We start from the raw sequence: 25555 nt of genomic DNA, 5'->3' as shown, positions 1-25555 counted from the left end.
GCTTCCCTTCGGTCTTTCTACGGCCCCGGGAGTCTTTACCAAATGCATGGCCGTAGTCACTGCCACCCTCCGCCGTCGTCGAATACACGTCTACCCGTACCTCGACCACTGGCTCATTCGAGGGACTTCCCAGTTGCAAGTATCACAGCACCTGTGTGTCGTCAAGGACCTCTTTGGGAGGCTAGGCCTCATGATCAATGTAGAAAAGTCTACTCTGACTCCAACGCAGAGAATAGACTTTATTGGAGTAGTTCTGGACTCCAATCTAGCCAAGGCCTGCCTTCCTCTGCCACGTTTTCAGACAATGTCTTCGATCATTCGAAGTTTCCAATCCTTCCTGACAACGTTGGTGCGCACCTGCCTCGGCCTCTTAGGTCACATGGCGTCCTGCACCTTTGTGACCAAGTACGCGAGGCTGCGACTTCGGTGCTTCCAAACCTGGCTTGCTTCACTATACCGTCCACACAGAGACAATATAGATTCGGTGATCACTATCCCCAGGACGGTTCTCGACTCCCTCACTTGGTGGTTAGACCCCACTGTAGTTTGTGCAGGGATGCCGTTCCACCCGCCTCAACCCTCGGTGGCACTAACCACAGACGCATCATCTCTGGGTTGGGGTGCCCACCTCGGGAACCTTCACACTCAAGGCCTCTGGTTGCCCCAGGAGCTGGCCTTGCATATCAACGTGAGGGAGCTGAGGGCAGTCCGTCTAGCATGCCAGGTGTTTCGAGTCCATCTCCAAGGCCGCTGTGTATCCGTGTTCACGGACAACACAACGACCATGTTTTATATAAACAAGCAGGGCGGGGTGCGCTCCTCCCTACTTTGCCAAGAAGCCACTCACCTGTGGGACTTTTGCATAGCCCACTCTATCGATTTGGTAGCGTCTTTTCTCCCGGGAGTCCAGAACACTCTGGCAGATCACCTCAGCAGGTCCTTCCTGTCTCACGAGTGGTCGATCCGTCCCGACGTCATCCATTCCGTTTTCCGGAGGTGGGGCTTTCCCCACATAGACCTCTTTGCCTCCCGAGAGAACAGGAAATGCCAGGTGTTCTGCTCCTACCAAGGACACTCCCCGGGCTCCCTCTCAGATGCATTCCTCCTCCCGTGGACAAGGCACTTATTTTATGCCTTCCTGCCGTTTCCCCTCGTTCACAGAGTACTATTCAAGCTCCGCAGGGACAGAGCCAACCTGATCCTCATTGCTCCAGCATGGCCGAGGCAGCATTGGTACACCCTGTTGTTCGACCTCTCAGTGGCGGATCCGATTCCCCTGCCACTGTGGCCGGACCTCATAACGCAGGACTTCGGCAGGCTTCACCACCCAGACCTGCAGTCCCTTCATCTCACTGCATGGCTCCTATGTGGTTGAACCCATCTGAGTTGTGCTGCTCTGCTTCGGTACAACAGGTCCTCTTGGGAAGTAGGAAGCCTTCCACTAGGACAACTTATCTTGCCAAGTGGAAGCGTTTCTCGCACTGGTGCAATCAGAGTAACTTAGTCCCCGGACAGGTATCTATCCCTACTGTCCTGGATTACCTCTGGTCCCTCAAAGAGCAGGGCCTGGCGGTCTCCTCTATAAAGGTTCATCTGGCAGCTATTTCCGCCTTCCACCCAGGCGAAAGTGGCCGTTCAATTTTTTCTCACCCCATGGTTTCCAGGTTCCTTAAGGGACTGGAACGGTTGTACCCCCAAGTCCATCGCCTAGCCCCCACCTGGGATCTAAACCTGGTGTTGACCAAGCTTATGGGGGCACCCTTCGAGCCTATGGCCACCTGTTCCCTGCTGTACCTTTCCTGGAAGACGGCCTTCCTCGTCGCTATCACCTCGGCGAGGCGAGTCTCGAAGCTTCGTGCCTTGACAGCTAATCCCCCTTATACGGTCTTCCATAAGGACAAAGTACACCTGCGGCCATACCCCTCTTTCCTCCCAAAGGTGGTGTCTGCTTTTCACATAAATCAAGACATCTTCCTCCCAGTTTTTTTCCCAAAGCCACACTCATCGCGCCGGGAACAACAACTACATATTTTGGATGTCCGTAGGGCTCTCGCTTTTTATATAGAGAGAACAAAACCCTTCCGGCATTCACCTCAGCTATTTGTAGCGGTGGCAGACCGCATGAAGGGCATGCCGGTCTCTTCCCAACGGATCTCATCTTGGGTGACATCCTGCATCCGAACGTGCTACAAACTGGCTCACGTTCCCGCTTGCCATCTCACTGCCCATTCTACGCGGGCGCAGGCCTCTTCTGCCGCCTTCCTGGCTCATGTCCCCATCCAGGAAATATGTAGGGCAGCTACCTGGTCATCGATTCACACCTTTGCCTCACACTACGCATTGGTCCAACAGTCCAGAGACGATGCAGCCTTTGGCTCAGCAGTTTTGCATTCTGCGATGTCTCACTCCGACCCCACCGCCTAGGTAAGGCTTGGGAATCACCTAACTGGAATGGATATGAGCAAGCACTCGAAGAAGAAAAGACGGTTACTCACTGTTGTAACTGTTGTTCTTCGAGATGTGTTGCTCATATCCATTCCAAACCCGCCCTCCTTCCCCACTGTCGGAGTAGCCGGCAAGAAGGAACTGAGGGGCGGATGGGTCGGCAGGGGTATATATCCGGCGCTATAGGGGCGCCACTCCAGGGGGCGCCCAGCCGACCCACCGAGTGTTGCTAGGGTAAAAATCTTCCGACGAGCGTGCACACGGTGCGTGCACACCTAACTGGAATGGATATGAGCAACACATCTCGAAGAACAACAGTTACAACGGTGAGTAATCGTCTTTTTTCAGCAACCGCTTGTCTGTGTTCCTTGTGGAATGGTTCCGAATAACATTGGACCAATGGGTCTTCAGCACCATTTCCCAGGGTTACACGCTACAATTTGTCTCATTCCCACCCCCCTCCCTTGGACGGCAGGGGGGACCCGTCGCATTTACCCCTGCTACAGCAGGAAGTGGGTCGGCTCCTCAGCCTGAGATCCATGGAGAAGGTTCCGTGGGAATTCTGGGGGAAAGAGCATTACTCCCATTACTTCCTGATCCCCAAGGCGAAATTGGGGCTCAGACCCATCCTGGATCTGCGAGGCATCAATTGGTTCATGGCAAAATGCCAGTTCCGCATGGTCTCTCTGGCATGTATCATCCCCTTCCTGGACCCTGGTGATTGATATGCGGCCCTGGACCTTCAGGACGCATACTTCCATATCCACATATTCGAGGGGCACAGACGCTTCCTACGCTTCCTAGTGGGACAGGACTACTACCAATTTATGGTCCTTCCCTTTGGCCTGTCCACTGCGCTCAGGGTATTCACAAAATGTATGGTGGTAGTGGCGGCCTACCTCAGACACCAAGGGGTACAGATATTCCCTTACCTAGACGACTGGCTGCTTGAGGGCAGCTCGTGGTCCCAGGTACGCAACCATGTGGACCTGCTCTTGGCCACATGTGCCAAACTAGGCCTCCTAGTAAACAAGGCCAAGTCGACACTGGTCCCAATGTAGCGCATAGAATTCATAGGCGCTCTCCTGGATGCCTCCAAGGCCACAGCCTCCCTTCCCATGGACAGATTCCGGACCCTGAAGGGGCTTATAACCTTGGTCATGGAGTTCCCCGTTACCACGGCCAGGGCATGCCTACAACTCCTGGGCCACATGGCAGCGTGCACGTATGTGGTCCGCCACGCCAGGCTTCATATGAGGCCCCTCCAGCTCTGGTTGGCCTCAGAGTTCTCCCAGGCCAGGGACAAACTGGACAAAGTCCTCTCGGTACCAGCACGGGTGATCGCCACGCTACAATGGTGGTTCTGCCTGGTCAATATGCTCCAGGGAATTCCCTTCGGGGACCTGACCCTGTCACTGGACCTAGTGTCCGACGCGTCAGACTTGGGCTGGGGGCACACATAGGGACCTCATGGACCCAAGGTTTGTGGTCCACCGGAGAGCTGTCCCTTCACATAAATGTCAGGGAACTCAGGGTGATACGTTTAGCCTGCATGACGTTCAGCTCGCAGCTATGCGGCAAGGTGGTCAGAGTACTCACGGACAACACCACTGCGATGTTTTATATCAACAGGCAAGGCGGGGCGAGGTCCTCGGTCCTCTGCCAGGAAGCCCTCAGCCTCTGAGAGTTTTGTATAGCCCACAACATCTCCCTGGAGGCTTTCCACCTGCCAGGTGCCAACAACATGCAGGCCGATTGCTTGAGCAGGGTTTTCTCCTCCCAACACAAGTGGTTGCTTCACCCAGAGGTCACTCATCAACTCTTCTGGGCACTCCCCAAGTAGACCTGTTTGTGACCTGACAGAACCGCCATTGCCATGGGTTCTGCTCTGGGGGTGGGGGAGGAACGCGATCTCGGATGCCTTCCTCCTGTCGTGGTCGGGTCAACTCCCTTACGCTTTTCCCCCGTTTCCTCTCATTGCCAAGGTCCTGGAGAAAATAAAAACGGACAAGGCACCTGTCCTTTTGATCACCCCAGCGTGGTCCCGACAGCATTGGTACGGTACCCTTCTAGGCTTACTCGTGGCCCCTCCCTGGTCGTTGCCGCTCTGCCCGGACCTACTCTCCCAGGACCAGGGCCGCCTCCTCCACCCCAATCTGGCCAGCCTCCATTTGACAGCGTGGCTGATCAGTGGCTAGATGTGGAGGAGAGAACGTATTCGGAGGGGGTCAGGCATGTCCTCCTCGAAAGTAGGAAGCCATCCACGCACCGAGCCTACCTGGCAAAGTAGTCCTGATTCTCCAGGTGGGTGGGCGAGCGGGGTGTTTCCCCAATGTCTGCCCCACTCCAACTTATCCTTGAATACCTGCTTCACCTTAGAACTCAAGACCTAGCCCCTTCCTCTGTCAGGGTGCACCTGGCGGCTATTTCGGTGTTCCATCTGTCGGTCTGCTCGGTTTTCTCCCATGCCAGGAACAGGCGTTTCCTCAAGGGGCCAGATTGGTCCTTCCCTTATGTTAGGACCCATATCCCTCAGTGGGATCTAAATTTGGTGCTATCCCGCCTTATGGGGCCCCTGTTTGAACCCGTAACTGGCATTCTTCGAGATGTGTTGCTCAGGTGTATTCCACATCCTTCCCTCCTTCCCCACTGTTGGAGTTGGTCCGGCAAGAAGGAATTGAGGGTGGGGGGAGCATGCGGCTCCCCTTAGAGCGCGCTATAGCAGCGCCACTCCGGAGGTTGCAGCAGCGCTTCCCCTACGGGTACTGCTGAGGGAAAAACTTCCAGCACTGGTGCACATGGCGAGCATGCACACCTGCTATGGAATAGACATGAGCAACATCTCGAAGAACGCCAGTTACGGAAAAGGTAACTGTCCTTTTGAATACCAATGTTAGTTTTGTCATCTCTGGACTCATGGACAGGCCCTCTGAATGTTTGTTTGGGGGTTCCTTTTGTTCCCCCACAACCAACACTACAGTAGTCACGGATGCATTGTCCCTGTGTTGGGAGGTGTGCATGGGTCCCTGCAGACTCAAAATCTGTGGTCTTCTCAAGATCTGAAAACTCATATAAATGTCAGGGAATTGCAAGCTGTCCGTCTAGCCTGTTCAGCCTTCCTTCCCACATAGTGAGGGAAAAATCTGCTGGTGGTAACAGACTACACAGCAACTATGTTTTAAGTAAACAGGCAGGGAGGATCACATTCAACTCAGCAATACCAAGAGGTGATTCGCCTGTGCGGGTTTTGCATAGCCAATTGAGCCCAGGTTTGTTGATGGATGCATTCCTGCTATCCTGGAAAAACTCCTTTCTGTATGCCATCCCTCTGATTCCGTTACTGCCCAGAGTCTTGTCCAAGACCACGCACACCTCATACTTACAGCATCAGCCTGGCCTTGGCAACACTGGTACTTGATCCTACTAATCTTGTCAGTCAGACCTCCACTATCTTTCTCATTGGCTCCAGATGTGATTTCCCAGGGCCATGGGTTCCTGCTTCACCCCAGTCTGCAAGTCCTTCACTTCATAGTGTGGATACTTCATAGTTAACACTGTTGGAAAGGGTATGCTCTAAAGATGTACAGAAAGCATGCTGAATAGTAGAAAACCTTCAGCTACTTACCTGGAAAAATGGAAGTGTTTTTCCATCTGGTCCCCACAGAAGGGTGTTTCTCCAGAGCAGGATTCCATCAATCGCGTATTGGCTGAAACCCATCAAAGCCTAGCAGTAGTTCTATCACACCACATTTGGCAGCTATTTCTGCATTTCACCTCTTGTGGATAATGGATCTCTTTTTCCCAACCCCCTTCACCACCGGATTTCTAAAGGGATCAGATAGATTATACTCACAGGTGCAAGAACCTATTCCCCAATGGCATCTGGCCTGGTGTTGGCAAAATTAATGGGGCCACCTTTTGAACCTCTTGAAACTTGCTTCCTTATTCACCTGTCTATGAAAGTGTCATTTTTAATTATGATAACTTGGGTGAGGAGGGTGGGTGATTTGAAAGCATTAGTGTCAGAGCCTTCATATATGATTTTTCAGAAGGATAAAGTCTTTCTTCACCCTCACCTGAAGTTCCTGACAAGGATGATATTCAATTTTTACATTAACCAGGAAATTTATTTTCCAACTTACTTCCTGAAGTCTCACACTCAGAAAGATGAGGAGAAACTTCATTATTTAGGTGTGAGAAGAGCTTTAGCCTTCTATCTGGACCACACTACATTTTTTTGGTCCTCAACACAGTTGTTTATTGCAGTTGCAGACAGAATGAAAGGCCAGATGGTTTCCACTCAGAGGATTTCCTCATGCATTTCTTCATGCATTTGTTTATGGTACCAGTTGGCAAATGTGACTCCACCAGCTAGAATTCTGGCCCATTGACTGGAGCAAATGCCTATTCGGGAAATTTGCAAAGCAGCAACTTCATCATCAGTCCACACCTTTGCTACTTGTTATGCCATTTCCCATCAATCCAGGAATGATGCTAGTTTCAGATGAGTTATTCTCCATTCACGTGCCCACCTCCAGGATAATCTGCTTGTGAGACGTGCAATCACCCAAAGAAGAAACAACAGTTCTTCTTCAAGTACTGGTCCCTATGTGTATTCCACATATGGGGATATGCATGCACACCATGCACCCAAGTCCAGGGATTTTAACAAGCAGTGTCCATTGGCCTACACATGCACAATAGATCTTATGCTCCCAAGTGAGGGTATGAAAGGGAGTATGGGTCGACGCTCCCTCACTTCCTTCTTACCACCTCATGGCCTGAGTCAGAATCCAGGGTCCTCTCCTGCTTCAGTCTTTCAGAAGACCTGTAAATAAAATAGTAAATAGTTATTCTTTTAGCTTGGTACAGTTAATTTTTGTATACTTAGTGTAGTTTGTTTCCCCGGCCCAGGAACTCCCTCTCTGTGACCAGGGGTATGCCTAGAGTCCCAGGCTTCAAAAACTGCATTTCTTGCCCAGATCCTTCTTTGTCAGTGATGAACACCAATGCTGCCTCTACTGTCTTGGTGAGACACACATTTCGGCGAAGTGCAGCATTTGTCACTCGTTGCCACTGAGAATGCACAAAGCCTGTGAGCTTTGCCATCGAAAACTCTTAATGGAGAAGGCCATGAGGCCCCTCTCTGATCTGGGCCAGGGAGACCCGCCCTGAATGTCAGCCTCACCAAAGGAGCAGCATGTCTCCAAGCAACTGCTTAGGAGTGGAGCCCTTTGTTTCTAAGCCCAAAGATATTGCAGGTGTAATGGTGTGGGATTTACTCCTGTGGCGCCTCCTGCTGGTCGTCTTGAAAATTAGCTCTCCAGCCTCGGGAGTGCCCTCTGCAGGCCGGTGTCCTGCTGCCACTTGGCCCCGTGTCCCTCCCGGATGACCTTTTCTCTGGGTGCTGCCCCCAGGCAGTACCCCCACAGTTTTTGTGCATCTCCCCACTCAGAGGAACCCCCACCCACTATCCCCACCTCTCCTCAGTATTTGGCTACTGCCAGTCATCATCTAGCCCCCGCTCACTGGGGCAGACTGCAGTGTCTCAGCCATTCATCATAGGCAAGGGGGGTTTGGACCTGCTGCCTCAGCCTACCCATGGGCTGCCCTCTGCAACCTCAGTACCCAATTGGCCTTAGACTAGGCCACAGCCTGGGGTTTTCCAGGCCAGAGCTCCCCAGCTCCCTTCACCTTCCCCTAGCCCTGCTCCCCCCAGGTACCTTCTCAACTCCCTAGCAGCCAGGCCCTTCTCCCTCTACAGAGAGTGTCAGTGCTCCTGGCTCAAAGCCTTTTTATAGGGGCCTGCTGTGGTCTGTTTGGGCCATGGCTCCCAGCTGTGCCTACTTCCCCAAACAGCCTGGGAGCTGCTTGCCCTGGCCCCAGCCCTCTGCTTGGCTGTTCTAAGCCCCTCAGGGCAGGAGCGGGTGACCACCCCACTACAGCAGGGCTTCCCTCCAGGAGAGCAGGGGACACTCTTGTGGGCATAAGGACAAATCCCCAATGAGGGAAATTATTAGTTAAATTGGAGAAGATGGGGATTAATATGAGAATTGAAAAGTGAATAAGGAACTGGTTAAAGGGGTGAGTACATTGGGTCATGCTGAAAGGTGAACTGGCAGGCTGGAAGGACGTTACAAGTGGCATTTCTCAGGGATCGGTCTTGAGACCAATCTTATTTAACATTTTTGGTACTAACCTTGGCACAAAAAGTGGGAATGTGCTAATAAAATTTGTGTATGACACAAAGTTGGGAGGTATTGCCAATAGGGAGGAGGACAGGAATATCATAGAAGATCTGGATGACCTTGTAAACTGGATTGATAGAAATGGGATGAAATTTAATGCAAAGTACACGGTCATGCATTTAGGGACTAACAACAAGAATTTATACTATAAACTGGGGACTTATCAGTTGGAAGTGACAGAGGAGGAGAAAGACCTGAGTGTATTGACTGATCACAGTATGACTGTGAGCTGTCAATGTGATGCGGCGCTGAAAAAGTCTAATGCAGTCCTAGGATGCATCAGGTGAGATATTTCCAATAGAGACGGGGAAGTGTTAGTACCATTATACAAGGCACTGGTGAGACCTCGTTTGGAATACTGTGTGAATTCTGGTCTCCCATGTTTAAGAAAAATGAATTCAAACTGGAACAGGTGCAAAGAAGGGTTACTAGGATGATCCGAGGAATGGAAAAATCTACCTTATCAGAGGAGACTCAAAGAGCTTGACTTGTATAGCCTAACCAAAAGAAGGCTGAGGGGATATATGATTGCTCTCTATAAATGCATCAGAGGGATAAATACCAGGGAGGCAGAGGAGTTATTTAAGTTAAGCGCCAATATGGACACAAGAACAAATGGCTATAAACTGGCCATCAACAAGTTTAGGCTTGAAATTAGATGAAGGTTTCCAAGAGTGAAGTTCTGGAACAGCCTTCCAAGGGGAGCAGTGGGGCACAAAACCTAACTGGCTTCAAGACCGAGCTTGATACGTTTATGGAGGGGATTGTGAAAGCTATTCGGTAGCCCCCCCCATGATGAAACTGCCTACAATGGCATGTGGCCCATCAGCAACTGCCGGTAGCAAAAATCCCCAATGGCTAGAGATGAGACACTAGATGATTGCAGAGAATTCTTTCCCAGGTATCTGCCTGGTGTGCCTTGCTCACATGCTCAGGGTTTAACTGATCACCATAATGGGGTTGGGAAGGAATTTTCCCATAAGTTAGATTGGCTGAGACCCTAGGGGTTTTTTGCCTTCCTTTGCAGCATGGGGCATAGGTCACTTGCAGGTATCAACTAGTAAATGGTGAATTCTCTGTAATTGAAGTCTTTAAACCATGATTTGAGGACTTCAATAACTCATCCAGAGGTTAGGGCCTATTTCAGGAGTGGGTGAGGTTCTGTGGCCTGCAGAGTGCAGGAGATCAGACTAGATGATCACGATGGTCCCTTCTGACTTTAAAGTCTATGAGGTCTGTTCATAAGAGACAGTTCTTCCCCAAGCCCATCAAGGTCGGGCAAGCCCTTACACACAGATCCTAAGGAACTGGCTTAGCAAAAAAAAAAAAAATCAGGCTGGAGGGTAAAGACCTTAGGAAGAAGGATGCGCTGGTTCCGTTGGTGACTCTGGTACTGAAGCATAAGGACCATAATCCACCAGTTCCACCCACAAGTGCCGCTCCAGATTCTACAGTACTGAAGCATCTGCCCAAAGAGCACACCACAACCAGGGATGCACCAGTACTGTTGGTACCATTGGAACTCCCTGCACACTGGGGTACACAGAGACCTACACAACACCAGAGGATATCTTCCTCCCCTACCTGCAGTCTCTCCTCTTCTCTGGCCTAGCCCTCCTGAGGGATATTACTACATGGAAGATGATACTGCTTCGGTGTCCCAGGAGCCGTCTCACTTACAATCATAAGCCACGATTGCCTGAGTACCAATGGCTCCGACATTCCAACAAGAGCAATTTTCAGATTTGGACAAATCTGAGGAGCCAGTCCCTCCTTTATCCCCATGGAGAGAGCCAAGCCTCAACAGGTGATCCAGGACTCTTAGTCTCTACCCTTATGGACACAACCTCCCTATCCATCACCATTAAGGCACTACTCCAGGGGGCTCCACAGCCGACCTACCAGGTTTTGCTAGGGTAAAAATTCTCCAACGATCGTGCACACAGCGCACGCACACCTAATTGGAATGGATATGAGCAACACATCTTAAAAAACAACAGTTACAAAGGTGAGTAACCGTCTTTTACCAGTCCCTGCTAGCTAAATAGGACTTTAATAACTGCTCTAGGCTGGTGGCGTTTCAGGACGAACTTTCCTCTGAGGATGGAGCCCAGCTCCTCTCCCTTCTAGAGAAAGGCAAGTTGGTAGCGAAAATGGCTCTTCAGGCTGCAGCTGATGCAGCAGATACAGCATCCAGAAGCTTGGCCCCTGGTATTATTATGGGGAGGATTTGTGGTTGTAAACCTCTCTCTTCACAAGGGATGTGGTTCGTGGCTCTCAGCACAAAGTACGCATATTTTCATATAGACATTCACCCCTCCCACAAGAGGTTCCTGTAGTTTACGGTGGGCTGGGAGCATTTCCAATTTTGAGTCCTCCCCTTTGGACTAGTAATGGCACCCAGAGTGATTATGAAAGTTTTCTCCAAGGTAGTGGCCCAGATGAGCCATCAGGGCTACATAGTGTTTCCATATCTTGAAGAATGGCTCCTGGTAGGTCACTCTGTCAGGAGGGCTGGTTGGCTATTTAATTCCTTGTTCAAAGTCTTGCAGCCGTGTGGGTTCATACAAACAGAGAAAAGTCTGTTTTATCCCCCACGAGGACAATAAACTTTATCAGGGCTCTGTTTCTGCAAGAGCCTTCTTCCTTTCAGAAAGGTTTCAAACTATGCACAACCTAATTCTTTGATTTCCCGCAGACCGAGGACTACAGTGTAAATGTGCCTATTGCTTCTAGGTCATATGGCACACCCTTTGCCATGCTTCATCTACATTGCCTGCAGGCCTGGCTCAATTTGGTCCACTTGCCCAACAAACCACATCAACTCCAAGGTGACCATTCCTACCAGGATCACCTCCTTCTTCGTTTGGTGATCAAACCAAGGCAAGTTATGACTGGGAGTTCCCTTTTCCACTGCCACTGTCACCATTGTAACAAATGCATCCATTCTGAGATGAGGCACCCACCTGAACAGTCACACTGTTCAGGGCATATGGACCCCACAGGAGGCCAGACTATATATCAACATCCTGGAGCTGTGGGTACTCATCCTTGCATGCAAGGCCTTCCTCCCCCTCATTCGCTCCCTCCACCTCCAAATGATGTCAGATAGTATCACCACCGTGGTCTACATAAACAAACAGGGAGGAGCGAGATCTCTCCCACATGTCTGGAGGCAGTCAGGCTTTGGAACTGGTGCATCAGGCATAACATCGCAATCCAGACGGCATATCTCCCGGGAGTTCACAACTCCTTAGCAGACAACCTCAGCAGGTGCTTCTCAGTGGACCACGAGTGGGAAATACATGACTCTGTACTTACAGACGTTTTCATGCAGTGGGGCACACCTCTATGGAACCTCTTTGCATCACAAACAAACAAAAAACTTCCCCTGTATTGTTCCAGAGGAGCCATAACCTGCAACTCCCAAGGCGACACTTTCCTATTACTGTGGATGAGTGGTTTCAGATATGCCTTTCCTCCCATCCTGCTGCATACACATGTGCTGAGAAAAATATGACATGATAAGGCCAATGTCGTTCTCCTAGCACCCTAATGGCCCAGATAGTTTTGGTTTCCAGAGCTTTTGTCAATGTTAGCCCACCCACCAATCAAAATCCACCCCTTCTCAGAAGTCTTGATGCAGGGCCAAACACCTCAACCAAGGTTCTCTCCAGCTCATGGCCTGCTGTTTGGATGGGCATCGGAAGTAGACTGCTCTTGTTCATCCCCTGTCAAGGCTATACTTACCCACAGTAGAAAAGAATTGACCAGAACCTGTTATTTGGCTAAATGGAAACACTTCTCCGCCTGGGTGCAGCACAATCAGTCTCAGCCAGTATCTTCAAGCATCCCGTATCATTTTAGATTACCTCCTGTCGCAAAAGAACACTGATATCTTGATCACCTCATTACAAGTGCACCTAGCAGCCATTCATGCCTTCCTCCCTCCAGCAGACTGGTACTCTGTCTTTAGCCACCCAACTATGATGTGGTTCATGAAGAGCCTCATCAAGGCCTTCCCGCCAGTCATTAAACCAGTACCACTATGGAATCTTAGCTGTGTGCTGTCAAAACTTTCTAGACCTCTCAGCGATATTCCATGTCCCACCTATCCAGGAAGGTGGTGTTTCTAGTGGCCATCACTTCAGCCAAGAGGGTCAGTGAACTGGGACCCCTCATAATGGACCCCCCACCCTTGCAATATGTCACAAGGATAAAATACCTCTTCACCTTCACCCTAAATTTCTACCCAAGATCATCTCCAATTTCCATCTTAACCAGTTTATTCACTTAGATGTTCTTTTTCCAAATCCCCACACTTCTCCTGAAGAGAAGAGACTTCAGTCCCTTGACATCAGGCATGCACTGGCTTTTTGCCTGCCAAGAACCAAGCCCATCTCATCCTCTGTGGGGAAAGAATTAGTTCGGGACTATTTAGAAAAGCTGGACGAGCACAAGTCCATGGGGCCGGATGTGCTGCATCCGAGGGTGCTAAAGGAGTTGGCAGATGTGATTGCAGAGCCCTTGGCCATTATCTTTGAAAACTCATGGCGATCGGGAGAGGTCCCGGATGACTGGAAAAAGGCTAATGTAGTGCCCATCTTTAAAAAAGGGAAGAAGGCAGATCTAGGGAATGACAGGCCAGTCAGTCTCACCTCAGTCCCTGGAAAAATCATGGAACATGTCCTCAAGGAATCAATTCTGAACCACTTAAAGGAGGGGAAAGTGATCAGGAACAGTCAGCATGGATTCACCAAGGGCAAGTCATGCCTGACTAATCTAATTGCCTCCTATGATGAGATAACCGGCTCTGTGGATGAGGGGAAAGCAGTGGATGTGCTATTTCTGGACTTTAGCAAAGCTTTTGATACAGTCTCCCACAGTATTCTTGCCAGCAAGTTAAAGAAGTATGGGCTGGATGAATGGACGGTAAGGTGGATAGAAAACTGGCTAGATGGTCGGGCTCAACGGGTAGTGATCAATGGTTCCATGTCTAGTTGGCAGCCGGTATCAAGTGGAGTGCCCCAATGGTCGGTCCTGGGGCCGGTTTTATTCAATATCTTCATTAACGAACTGGAGGATGGTGTGGACTGCACCCTTAGCAAATTTGCAGATGACGCTAAACTGGGAGGAGTGGTTGATACTCTGGAGGGTAAGGATAGGATACAGAGGGACCTAGACAAATTAGAGGATTGGGCCAAACGAAATCTGATGAGGTTCAACAAGGACAAGTGCAGAGTCCTGCACTTAGGACGGAAGAATCCCATGCACTGCTACAGACTAGGGACCGAATGGCTGGGCAGCAGTTCTGCAGAAAAGGACCTAGGGGTTACGGTGGACGAAAAGCTGAATATGAGTCAACAGTGTGCCCTTGTTGCCAAGAAGGCTAATGGCATTTTGGGTTGTATAAGTAGGGGCATTTCCAGCAGATCAAGGGATGTGATCATTCCCCTCTACTCAGCACTGGTGAGGCCTCATTTGGAGTACTGTGTCCAGTTTTGGGCCCTACACTACAAGAAGGATGTGGATAAATTGGAGAGAGTCCAGCGGAGGGCAACAAACATGATTAGGGGGCTAGAGCACATGACTTATGAGGAGAGGCTGAGGGAACTGGGCTTGTTTAGTCTGCAGAAGAGAAGAATGAGGGGGGATTTGATAGCTGCTTTCAACTACCTGAAAGGGGGTTCCAAAGAGGATGGATCTAGACTGTTCTCAGTGGTAGAAGATGACAGAACAAGGAGTAATGGTCTCAAGTTGCAGAGGGGGAGGTTTAGGTTGGATATTAGGAAAAACTTTTTCTCTAGTAGGGTGGTGAAGAACTGGAATGGGTTACCTAGGGAGGTGGTGGAAACTCCTTCCTTAGAGTTTTTTAAGGTCAGGCTTGGCTTAAAAAAAAGGAAAGCCCTGGCTGGGATGATTTAGTTGGGTTTGGTCCTGCTTTGAGCAGGGGGTTGGACTAGATGACCTCCTGAGGTCCCTTCCAACCCTGAGATTCTATGATTCTATGATTCTCATTATTTTGCCCACTGATTAGGCCTAGTTTCCAACACACCAATTTTGGTTCATTGATTTCTGGTTCCGTACGTTTCTAGTTTAGCAGGCATGATCTTAACATGGTCCTTGAATTATATCAGGTAGGGTGACCAGATAGCAAGTGTGAAAAATCGGGACAGGGTGGAGGGCAACAGGCGCCTATGTAAGCCCCAAATATCGGGACTGTCCCTATAAAATCAGGACATCTGGTCACCCTCAGTAGACCTTTTGGTCTATACTAATTTAGTCTGTCTGTCTCCCTTTTGCAACTTTTCTCATTGTGACAATGCTGCCCATGGAAGCCAGCTGAGGTCACTCAATTAGGGTGAACTGCAAACAAAACAGGGCAGATAAACCCCAAACGCTGGTGGATATTCCAATACTTAGTTTACCAAGCCAGCACAGAACAGCTTCCATAGTACCTCACTGATTACTCAGAAGTCCAAACAACGCAGTTCTCTTAAAGTATCCAGCCTCAGGCCTCCATCCAGACACACATGTCAAACATATGATGATAATTACTGAAAATCTTATCTCATCATATAAAAGAAAAGGTTCTTCCAACCCCAAAGGATCAGCCACATACCCAGGTCCAATTATAACTTAGGTCTTGCCCAAAATACATGCTTATAGCCAATTCTTATTAACTCAACTAAAATTTATTAAAAAAAGAAAAGAGAGAGTGTTGGTTAAAAGATCAATATACATACAGACTTGAATTCAATTCTTGAGGTTCAGATACATAGTAGAGATGAGCTTATAGTTGCCGAAAGTCCTTTTAGAAATAGTCCATAGGTTATAGTCCAATGTCCATATTCAGGGTGACTCCAGTCATTGACTGGGGATCTCAATCCTTATGGCTTAAGGTTTCCCCCTCTTGAAACCCAAAGCAGATCTGAGATGAAGAAGGATCATGTCCCAGGGTTCTTACGCATTTCCAGCAGCCTTTTGGCCTGAGAAAACAATAGGCTTAACTCTCCTTCTCCCAAACATCCTGGCAATTAGCACAGGGTAATTTACCCATTAAACAGTTCAGATACAGGTTACCACAACCTTCAAAGAGACATATAGGCAATAATACTATTTCCCTCAAGTGTCTTCCTAAATGTTAATATTCCCTTTTTGATCTTTGAATCAAAGCTATAGCAATAGACAAGACTTGTTTGCTTATAAGTTATATCACAAGACCTGAGCAAACATCTACCCTTTTACCTCTAACAATGCAGACTTGCATTTCAAAGCTCTCTTCATTTACATATCTTCCTAACCAGTCTCTAAAGTTCGGCCATTGGTCAGGTCAGTCTGTGAGTTAATTAACTCTTTCTGACCCTGTCACCTTTCAATGAGATATTATATTACACTCATAACGTCACACTCATCAACACTAATTATAGATTATGATGCTTTCAAACTTTCATGTACTTTTACAGTTGAGCTCACAATTAGGATAAATTTGTAGGTCCAATTATCACAACAAAGTTGAGTGGGAAGAAGAATTTGCCTCATCCAGTGCACTAGAGGTCCCAATAACAACTATGTGGGTATAACGAGACAATCACTACTCTCTTAAATGAATTCACACAGGAAAATGATAAAAGACAAAAACACCATATCACCCCTGAGCAAACATTTTTCACAAAGCGATCATTCCATATCTGACCTCTTAGTCCTCATCCTCAAAGGAAGCCTGTGCAACACCTTCAAAAGACAAGTCTGGGACATTAAATTCATTTCTTTGTTAGACACTAAAAATCATGGACTCAATAAAGACACTAGATTTATGGCTCGTTACAACAATCTATGATCCACTAAGCCTCCTCTGCACTACAGCTGTAGAGGTGTTAACTGCACACTTCATTTTGTGGTCTCTTACAACATGGTCACTTCTTATCCTGCAGATCTGAATAATTATACAGGTATAAGCTTATTACCAGTATAGGGAGAAATCATGATGAAAGCAATTGTCAACAGATTAAAACCAGTTTTAGAAGAAGTAGTAGGTGAGGAACAGTGTGGCTTCAGACCAGGCCAAAGCTGCATTGATGAGATATTCACACGCCAACAGTTGATGTAAAAAAAGTGAGAACAGGGATTGAAAAGGTTTGCTATTTTCATTGACTTCACAAAGGCATTTGATTTGGTTTGGAGGGAAGCATTATAGAAAGCAGTTAAAATCATATGGAGTTCCAGATAGGATAAGTGCAATTATAAAAAATTATGTATGAAAACTCCTGTAGTGCCATACAAATTGGTGCAATATTAAACAACTGGTTCAAGTCAAAGTTTGGTGTACAGTAAGCAGATATGGAATCACAGTCACTTTTCATCATATTCTTAATGGTATACAAGTCGAAGGGCATGATGTTGGGTGATCTAGAATTGAGCTTTTTAGCTTATGCAGATACCATATAACTAGCAGACATGCTTGAATGAATGATGATACTCTTCTCTGCCTTGGAAGATTGGGGTGGTTGACTTGGACTTTATATAAATGGAAAAATGGGGAAGCTGATAGCGATGAGTACAAATAGGCTGTTAGGAAATGCAGACAATTGACATTCTGATGTTTAAAACAATTAGCACAACAAAATCAATGTGGCCTACATTAAATGGATTAAAATCTGCTTAATGGATAGTTCACAAAAAGTAATTATACCAAAGGAATTGTTATCAAAGGAGATGTTTTAATGGGCTCTCACTGTGGTCTGTTCTTGACCCAGTGCTATTCACTATCACTATCAATGATATGGAAGAAAAAATAAAATAATTGCTAATAAAATTTGCAGATGATCCAAAAATTGGTGGTGTGGTAAATAATGATGGGGACAGGTCACTTATATAGACCAATCTGGATCACTTGGTAAGGTGGGCTCATTTGAACAACGTGTTTTATTATAGCTAAATGCAAGATCATATATCTGAGAACAAAGAATGTAGGACTTACAAGATGTGGACTATATCCTGAAATGCAGTGACACTGAAAAGTACTTAGTGCAATGCTGTAGTTAAAATGGTGAATGTGATCCTCAGATATGCAAGCAGGGAATTAACAAGTGGGAGTAGGAAGGTGGTATTATCTTTTTATTTGGCATTAATGAAACCATTACTGGATACGGTGTCCATTTCTGGTGTCCACACTTAAAAAAGGATGTTGAAAAACTGGAACAAGTTCTGAAAAGAGCTACAAGAATGATTCAAGGTCTGGAAAAAACTGCCTTATGGTGAGAGATTAAAGAAAAATCTATTTAGTTTATCCAAGAGAAAGTTAAGAAGTGACTTGATCATGCTTTACAAATACCTACATGAGGAAGGGATTTCTGATAGTGGTATGGCTCTTCAGTCTGGCTAGAAAAGATGGCTCTTCAAACTGGCCAAAAAAACCTGTATCCATTGGCTGGAAGCTGATGCTAGACAAATTCAGATTAGAAATAAATTGCAAATTTTTAACAGTGAAGATAATTAACCATTGGATCAACTTACTTAGTTGATGCAGAAGTCACTGTGCAGGATTCTTTTGTCTGTCATAGACAGGAGACCAAACTAGATAATCATAATCATCCCTTCTGGTCTTCAACTATGTGCATCTCATAATGTAAAAGACACACTCTAGTTCAATCACAACTTACTGGTCTCGAAGGAATCCCTGGCTGAAGTTCTCTGGCCTGTGCTATGCAGAAGGTCAGACTAGGTGATCATAATGGTCCCTTCTGATAACTCCTGTGATCCTTTGGCAGGGGAGAAGCCAGCAAAGCCTCCTCTCTCTGCATGTGGTGGGGTGGAGGCAGTGGGGAAGGGGTTGTTCCCTGCTGAGAAGCAGGTGCTGAGTCCTTTCTCTGTGGTAGGTGGAGAGCAGTTGGGCTGGGGGCTCCTCTCTCTGCCATGGGTTAGAAAAGGCTGAGCATGCTCACTGTGGGGCTTGAGGAAAGAGAGTTTCAGCTCTGGGGAAAGGGGTGCTTGTCTCTGCCTTCCCTGCAGGAACCCTGGTGTCTTCAGTGTTTCTCTGGTTTTCTCCCCTCTCGGTTCTCCCTGGTGCTGCCCCTCTCCAGCCACCTGCAGCCCTTCGGCCTGCTCACCTGTCAGGCAGGGAGACTCGCTTTGTAAGTGCCTCTTGGTGTGCAGTGTGTGCTGCTGCTCTTAGCACGTTCCTTGGCTCCACTGTCTCACGGACTTGGTATTTGCTGAGACCTGTGCTGTGGGGAGCAGTTGTCGGGCCAGGGCCCCAAGGGGATAGAAGCTGCTCCCCCTCTGCTCCTTTCTGCTAGCTGCTGCTGGGCTGGTGTCTGTGAGTGCTTCATGGCAGAAAAGCTGTGGTGTCAATTGCTTTGCTCAAACTCAGTAACAAGCTATGAGAGCACGGGGTGTTAAGCCAGGGCTAGGACAGGCTATGCTGTGGTGGCACTGGGGGTTGGTGCCATGGGCTGAACAGAGTGACACATGACAGGAGGAGCTGGGGAGGGTAGATTGGGAGTTCTGGTATTGCTCTCAAATTGGGCAGGATGACCCAGGGGACTCCAGCTAGGACTCTCAATTTACATTCTCTTGTCTGTTTTCAGGCTTCCATAAACTTCATCCCACCGCAAGATGACAGCAAATCAGTAAGTGCTTTTGCCCTCAGACCTCTCATTCTTCTTCCTTTGCACACTCGTCACTGCCAGGCCTCACACTCTCCCTCCTTCACATGCTGCTCACCGTGAGACCGCAAACTCTCTTTTCCTCGCACTCTGCTCACTGCCAGGCCTCCCCTCGCCTTTCCTCGCACTCTGCTCACTGCCAGGCCTCCCCTCGCCTTTCCTCGCACTCTGCTCACTGCCAGGCCTCCCCTCGCCTTTCCTCGCACTCTGCTCACTGCCAGGCCTCCCCTCGCCTTTCCTCGCACTGCTCACTGCCAGGCCTCCCCTCGCCTTTCCTCGCACTCTGCTCACTGCCAGGCCCTGCCTCGCCTTTCCTCGCACTCTGCTCACTGCCAGGCCTCCCCTCGTCTTTCCTCTCACTCTGCTCACTGCCAGGCCTCGCCTCGCCTTTCCTCGCACTCTGCTCACTGCCAGGCCTCCCCTCGTCTTTCCTCTCACTCTGCTCACTGCCAGGCCTCGCCTCGCCTTTCCTCGCACTCTGCTCACTGCCAGGCCCTGCCTCGCCTTTCCTCGCACTCTGCTCACTGCCAGGCCTCCCCTCGCCTTTCCTCGCACTGCTCACTGCCAGGCCTCCCCTCGCCTTTCCTCGCACTCTGCTCACTGCCAGGCCTCCCCTCGCCTTTCCTCGCACTGCTCACTGCCAGGCCTCCCCTCGCCTTTCCTCGCACTCTGCTCACTGCCAGGCCTCCCCTCGCCTTTCCTTGCACTCTGCTCACTGCCAGGCCTCGCCTCGCCTTTCCTCTCACTCTGCTCACTGCCAGGCCTCCCCTCGCCTTTCCTCGCACTCTGCTCACTGCCAGGCCTCCCCTCGCCTTTCCTCGCACTCTGCTCACTGCCAGGCCCTGCCTCGCCTTTCCTCGCACTCTGCTCACTGCCAGGCCTCCCCTCGTCTTTCCTCTCACTCTGCTCACTGCCAGGCCTCGCCTCGCCTTTCCTCGCACTCTGCTCACTGCCAGGCCTCCCCTCGTCTTTCCTCTCACTCTGCTCACTGCCAGGCCTCGCCTCGCCTTTCCTCGCACTCTGCTCACTGCCAGGCCCTGCCTCGCCTTTCCTCGCACTCTGCTCACTGCCAGGCCTCCCCTCGCCTTTCCTCGCACTGCTCACTGCCAGGCCTCCCCTCGCCTTTCCTCGCACTCTGCTCACTGCCAGGCCTCCCCTCGCCTTTCCTCGCACTGCTCACTGCCAGGCCTCCCCTCGCCTTTCCTCGCACTCTGCTCACTGCCAGGCCTCCCCTCGCCTTTCCTTGCACTCTGCTCACTGCCAGGCCTCGCCTCGCCTTTCCTCTCACTCTGCTCACTGCCAGGCCTCCCCTCGCCTTTCCTCGTACTCTGCTCACTGCCAGGCCTCCCCTCGTCTTTCCTCTCACTCTGCTCACTGCCAGGCCTCCCCTCGCCTTTCCTCGCACTCTGCTCACTGCCAGGCCTCGCCTCGCCTTTCCTCGCACTCTGCTCACTGCCAGGCCTCCCCTCGCCTTTTCCTCGCACTCTGGTCACTGCCAGGCCTCGCCTTTCCTCACACTCTGCTCACTGCCAGGCCTCGCCTCGCCTCGCCTTTCCTCTCACTCTGCTCACTGCCAGGCCTCGCCTCGCCTTTCCTCGCACTCTGTTCACTGCCAGGACTCCCCTCGCCTTTCCTCGCACTCTGTTCAGTGCCAGGACTCCCCTCGCCTTTCCTCGCACTCTGCTCACTGCCAGGCCTCGCCTCGCCTTTCCTCGCACTCTGCTCACTGCCAGGCCTCGCCTCGCCTCGCCTTTCCTCGCACTCTGCTCACTGCCAGGCCTCGCCTCGCCTTTCCTCGCACTCTGCTCACTGCCAGGCCTCGCCTCGCCTTTCCTCGCACTCTGCTCACTGCCAGGCCTTCCCTCGCCTTTTCCTCGCACTCTGCTCACTGCCAGGCCTCGCCTTGCCTTTCCTCGCACTCTGCTCACTGCCAGGCCTCGCCTCGCCTTTCCTCGTACTCTGCTCACTGCCAGGCCTCGCCTCGCCTTTCCTCGCACTCTGCTCACTGCCAGGCCTCGCCTCGCCTCGCCTTTCCTCGCACTCTGCTCACTGCCAGGCCTCGCCTCGCCTTTCCTCGCACTCTGCTCACTGCCAGGCCTCGCCTCGCCTTTCCTCGCACTCTGCTCACTGCCAGGCCTCGCCTCGCCTTTCCTCGCACTCTGCTCACTGCCAGGCCTCGCCTCGCCTTTCCTCGCACTCTGCTCACTGCCAGGCCTCCCCTCGCCTTTCCTCACACTGTGATGCCTGCCAAGTTTGCACTCTGCTCACCCCCACGCCTCACCCTCTCCCTTCCTCGCACTCTGCTCACAGCCAGGCCTCTCATACTTTCCTCACACTCTGCTCACCACCAAGCCTCGCACTCTCTTTCCTTGGCACTCTGGAGCATGGCAGGCCTCATGCTCTCCTTTCCTCACATACTGCTCACTGCCAGGTCTTGCCCTCTGCTTTCCTTGCATTCTGTTTACTGCCAGGCCACACACTCTCCTTTCCTTGCACGCTGCTCACTGCCAGTCCTCACATTTGCACAAATGCACAAAGGCTTATTTTTTTTTCCCTTTTCTCAAAATTCAGTGTGAATATTCCACAGCCTTGCTCCCTCTGGTACTTGCTCTGGTGGCTCTCATTCCTGTGGTGGGTGCTCTCTTTCACTCGCTTACTTGCTTCTCTGCTACCCCCTCTCCAGTGTCTCACATTTGTTCATCTCCCCAAAACACCCCAGAGGAACCAGCTGTAGTTTTAGTCTCAACACCCCACTCCCCTCTTACATCCCAGCTTCTGCCCCAATCTGCCACGGGAGCCCTCGGTGCTTGCTCATCCTTTTCTCTCTCACTCCTGACAACACCAGGCATTAGCTACTGTTTGTCACCTGCATCTCCTATTTACGACTCCCACATTCTCCCCAGGCTTTTACGTACTTACACTTCCCTCCTGCACCTCTGGAAGCTGCCTGCTTGCACTGTAGACTTGTGCTTGTGCCCTGGGCTTGTGTGGAGCCACGGGGCCCTGCCATGGCCTTATTGCGTGTCTAGTTCTGCACATCTTGATCCTGGGGTGTTGGCTGGTGCTTGATAGCTGCTGTTGCTCTCCCTCCCACATATCAGTGGGGGCTATTGATAAGGTGCCTTTATCCCTTTTGCAGCCTGCTGCCTCTGACTGGGTTGGCAGTGTGGCGGAGAAGTTGCACCCAAGAGTTTCAAACAGGATCTGCCCCCCTCTTTTGCATGCCCTAACTTTTCTTGTCTCTCTTTTCTGTCTCTTGTCCCTTACTCTTCCTTTTCCCTGTTGTGTGGTGTGGGCACAAGCAGACCAAGCCGGGCGTCATTCAGCCTCTCTCCCGGGTGCGACAAAATGCTGCCCCACCTAGTTCGGAGGGCAGGGACAGCCCCAACCCCTTCCAGCAACCTGAGTCATGCTCCAGTGTCCAGAACTCTGTAAGTGGCCTGCAGTTCATAGAATCATAGAATCTCAGGGTTGGAAGGGACCTCAGTTCCTTCTCACTGAGCTGAGTCAGCCTGTTCCTGGTGGTGGTTGTGCCACCCTTCCTGGCGGGCAAGCTACACACACCCTCCTAGTGATTCCCATTGGGTTTAAAGGGAATTTGCCCATTATGGGCCCAAATGCCAACCAACCCTCTCTGGTCCCTGCAGGAGCTCTCTGAAAGGCACTGGAGTGCTGGGTGCTCCGTAGTCTTGTGTACACTGGGATTTGCCCTTGTTACAGCCATCTTTGGCTAACCACCAGTGATGCTAACCTGATGAGAACCCAGAAAAGATAGACAGAATCTTGATTTGCACCAGTTCTGCTTACTCTGGTTTCAAACAGGGTGAGCAGCACAATGGACCATGGTGGCTTTGTTTGTCTGTGCCAGGATTTGCATCAGTGCAGCTGCACCGGTGGCTGAAATCCCCAGTGCAGATAGAGTCTCAAGACTTTCATTTACTTATAAGGTACTACATTCTCTTGATGTATAAAGCCCTGTAGATCTTTTGTCCTGTGATTATCCCACACACCAGGGCAACAGCCAACAGCTTCTTGCTGTTGCCTAGCTGTGTGGCTCTGCCCCCCTCGCTGGGGAGCACTGCGCCATTGCTGATTTGCAGAATGATTGCTTGCACATTGGCAATTGCTATAAGATGGCATCAGGAGCAGAGGAATCTCTGCAGGTCTCTGTGGCCTGGACATTAGGGGCCCAGACATGGGGTTTCTGTGCCCTGGCAAGAATTACCACACAAGAACAACGGTCCACTTGCGGCATGGAAATAGGCCAGTGGTCCTGTTACTCGTTTTTACAGTGCCTGTGTGGCACTATTGAAAATCTAGAGAGAGACCCAGCCTGCCTCAAAGAGTCACATTATGAATTGGTCAGACATCCCTGTCTGGGCCCCAATGAGACCCAGGCTGAAGAGCTAGATCAGGGGTCGGCAGCCTTTCAGAAGTGCTGTGCCGAGTCTTCATTTATTCACTCTAGTTTAAGGTTTCGCGTGCCGGTAATACATTTTAACGTTTTTAGAAGGTCTCTTTCTATAAGTCTATAATATATAACTAAACTATTGTTGTATGTAAAGTAAATAAGGTTTTAAAAACATTTAAGAAGCTTCATTTAAAATTAAATTAAAATGCAGAGCCCCCTGGACCGGTGGCCAGGACCCGGGCAGTGTGAGTGCCACTGAAAATCAGCTCGCGTGCCGCCTTCGGCACCCGTGCCATAGGTTGCCTACCCCTGAGCTAGAGTTCAAGTGATTCAGATACTGTATTTTAAAATCTCTTTCCAAGATTGGTAGACTGTTGTTAAGTCTGAGCAGAAGGGAAGGCAACCAAACAAAAATAGATATCGCCAGTTAGAGCAGGGGTTCTCAAACGGGGGGTCAGGACCCCTCTGGGGGGTCACGAGGTTATTATGTGAGGGGTTGCAAGCTGTCAGCCTCCACCCCAACCCCACGTTGCCTCCAGCATTTATAATGGTGTTAAATATATTTTAAAAAGTGTTTTTAATTTAATGGCTTGCTGTGTGAAAGGGGTCCCTAGTACAGAGGTTTGAGAATCACTGAGTTAGAGCAAAGAGAAGGGCAGCAAGCAAGCAAGGCTGAGTTAAGGCAGCTAAAGGGGCTGAGGGAGCGAGAAAAGAGGGAAGGAATCAAGTGTGGAATGGAAGGGGAGAGACCATGTAACCACTAGTGAGGAAAGCTGTTGCCCCCACAGTCATGAGGCCCTGACTGCTCCCCATAGAGGAAGGAATGGGCTAGGAGCAGAGGAGTTTGTTTATAGGCAGCCAGTGTAAAGAATATGGGCAGACGTGTTCCCTTTTCAGGGGAGAGAGGAGAACCCAGATCAGAGAGAGTCAAGGGTGAGTGTGGCAGGGTGACAACTCACAGACGCCACAACGACTCACCAGCGCCTTGCTTCCTGCTGGTCATCTCGGGAATCAGCTCTTTCCAGCCCGGAGCACCCTCTGCAGGCCGGTGTCCCGCCTGCTGCTGGCCCGTGTCCCTCCCAGACCCCGATGCCCTTTGCCCAGGGGTTCTGCTCACCACAGTACCCCCTCGCTCTTGGTCTCCCCTCCCAGGGGACCCCCCAACCCTCTAAACCCACCTTGCCTCAGTGGCTACTGCCAGTCATCATCTAGCCCCCGCTCACTGGGGCAAACTGCAGTCTGTAAACCACTCATCATCGGCAAGGGGGTTAGGACCAGCTGCCTTTGCCTATCTCTGGACTGCCCTTCTGTAGCTCCAGTACCTATTTGGCTCTTTTAGCAAGGCCTGCAGCCTGGGTTTTTTCCTGGGTGAATCTCCCCAGCTCCCTCTGCCCTTCCCCAGCACTGCTCCACCTCAGGTACCCTTCTCAGCTCCCAGGCAGCAGGTCCCTCTCTCTCAAGAAACTAGAGAGAGAGAGAGTGTGTTTCAGCCTCTGGCCCTCAGCCCTCTTATAGGGCCAGCTGTGGCCTGATTGGGGTGTGGCCCCAGCTGTGGCTACTTCCCCCAATCAGACTATCTTTTTCCCCACCACAGCCCTCTCAAGGGCTGCTTTAACCCCTTCAGGGCCGGAGAGGGGTGACCACCCCACCACAGTGAGGCTGGAGGCAGGAGGTCAAGGCAGTGGTCGTAGGTGGCACATTCACTGAAGGCAGCTGAGATGTGATCAATGCAGTAAGAGGACCACAGAAATCTACAGGAGCCCTCCATGTAGGGGTGTGGGGGC

At 50.3% G+C, this 25555-nt stretch overlaps 1 protein-coding gene across 18 annotated transcripts in view; it reads left to right on the top strand.

Moving 5' to 3' along the window:
• SCRIB (scribble planar cell polarity protein) overlaps positions 1-25555 on the top strand; it is a 222903-nt gene that overhangs the window by 145798 nt on the left and 51550 nt on the right. For 10 of the 18 annotated variants that reach the window (XM_045003401.1, XM_045003390.1, XM_045003396.1 and 7 more), the window contains 3 exons: positions 18776-18826; positions 19283-19324; positions 22666-22791. In XM_045003401.1, the coding sequence (XP_044859336.1) occupies positions 18776-18826; positions 19283-19324; positions 22666-22791 (219 nt within the window). The remainder of the gene's footprint in view (positions 1-18775; positions 18827-19282; positions 19325-22665; positions 22792-25555) is intronic. The other 8 variants (XM_045003397.1, XM_045003395.1, XM_045003388.1 and 5 more) reach the window with 3 other exon arrangements.

This window comes from Mauremys mutica, chromosome 2 (genome assembly GCF_020497125.1).
Source record: "Mauremys mutica isolate MM-2020 ecotype Southern chromosome 2, ASM2049712v1, whole genome shotgun sequence".
Classification (NCBI taxonomy): domain Eukaryota; kingdom Metazoa; phylum Chordata; order Testudines; family Geoemydidae; genus Mauremys; species Mauremys mutica.
The sequence above is the reverse complement of the archived record's forward strand: the minus strand, read 5'-3'. Positions and strand labels throughout refer to the sequence as shown.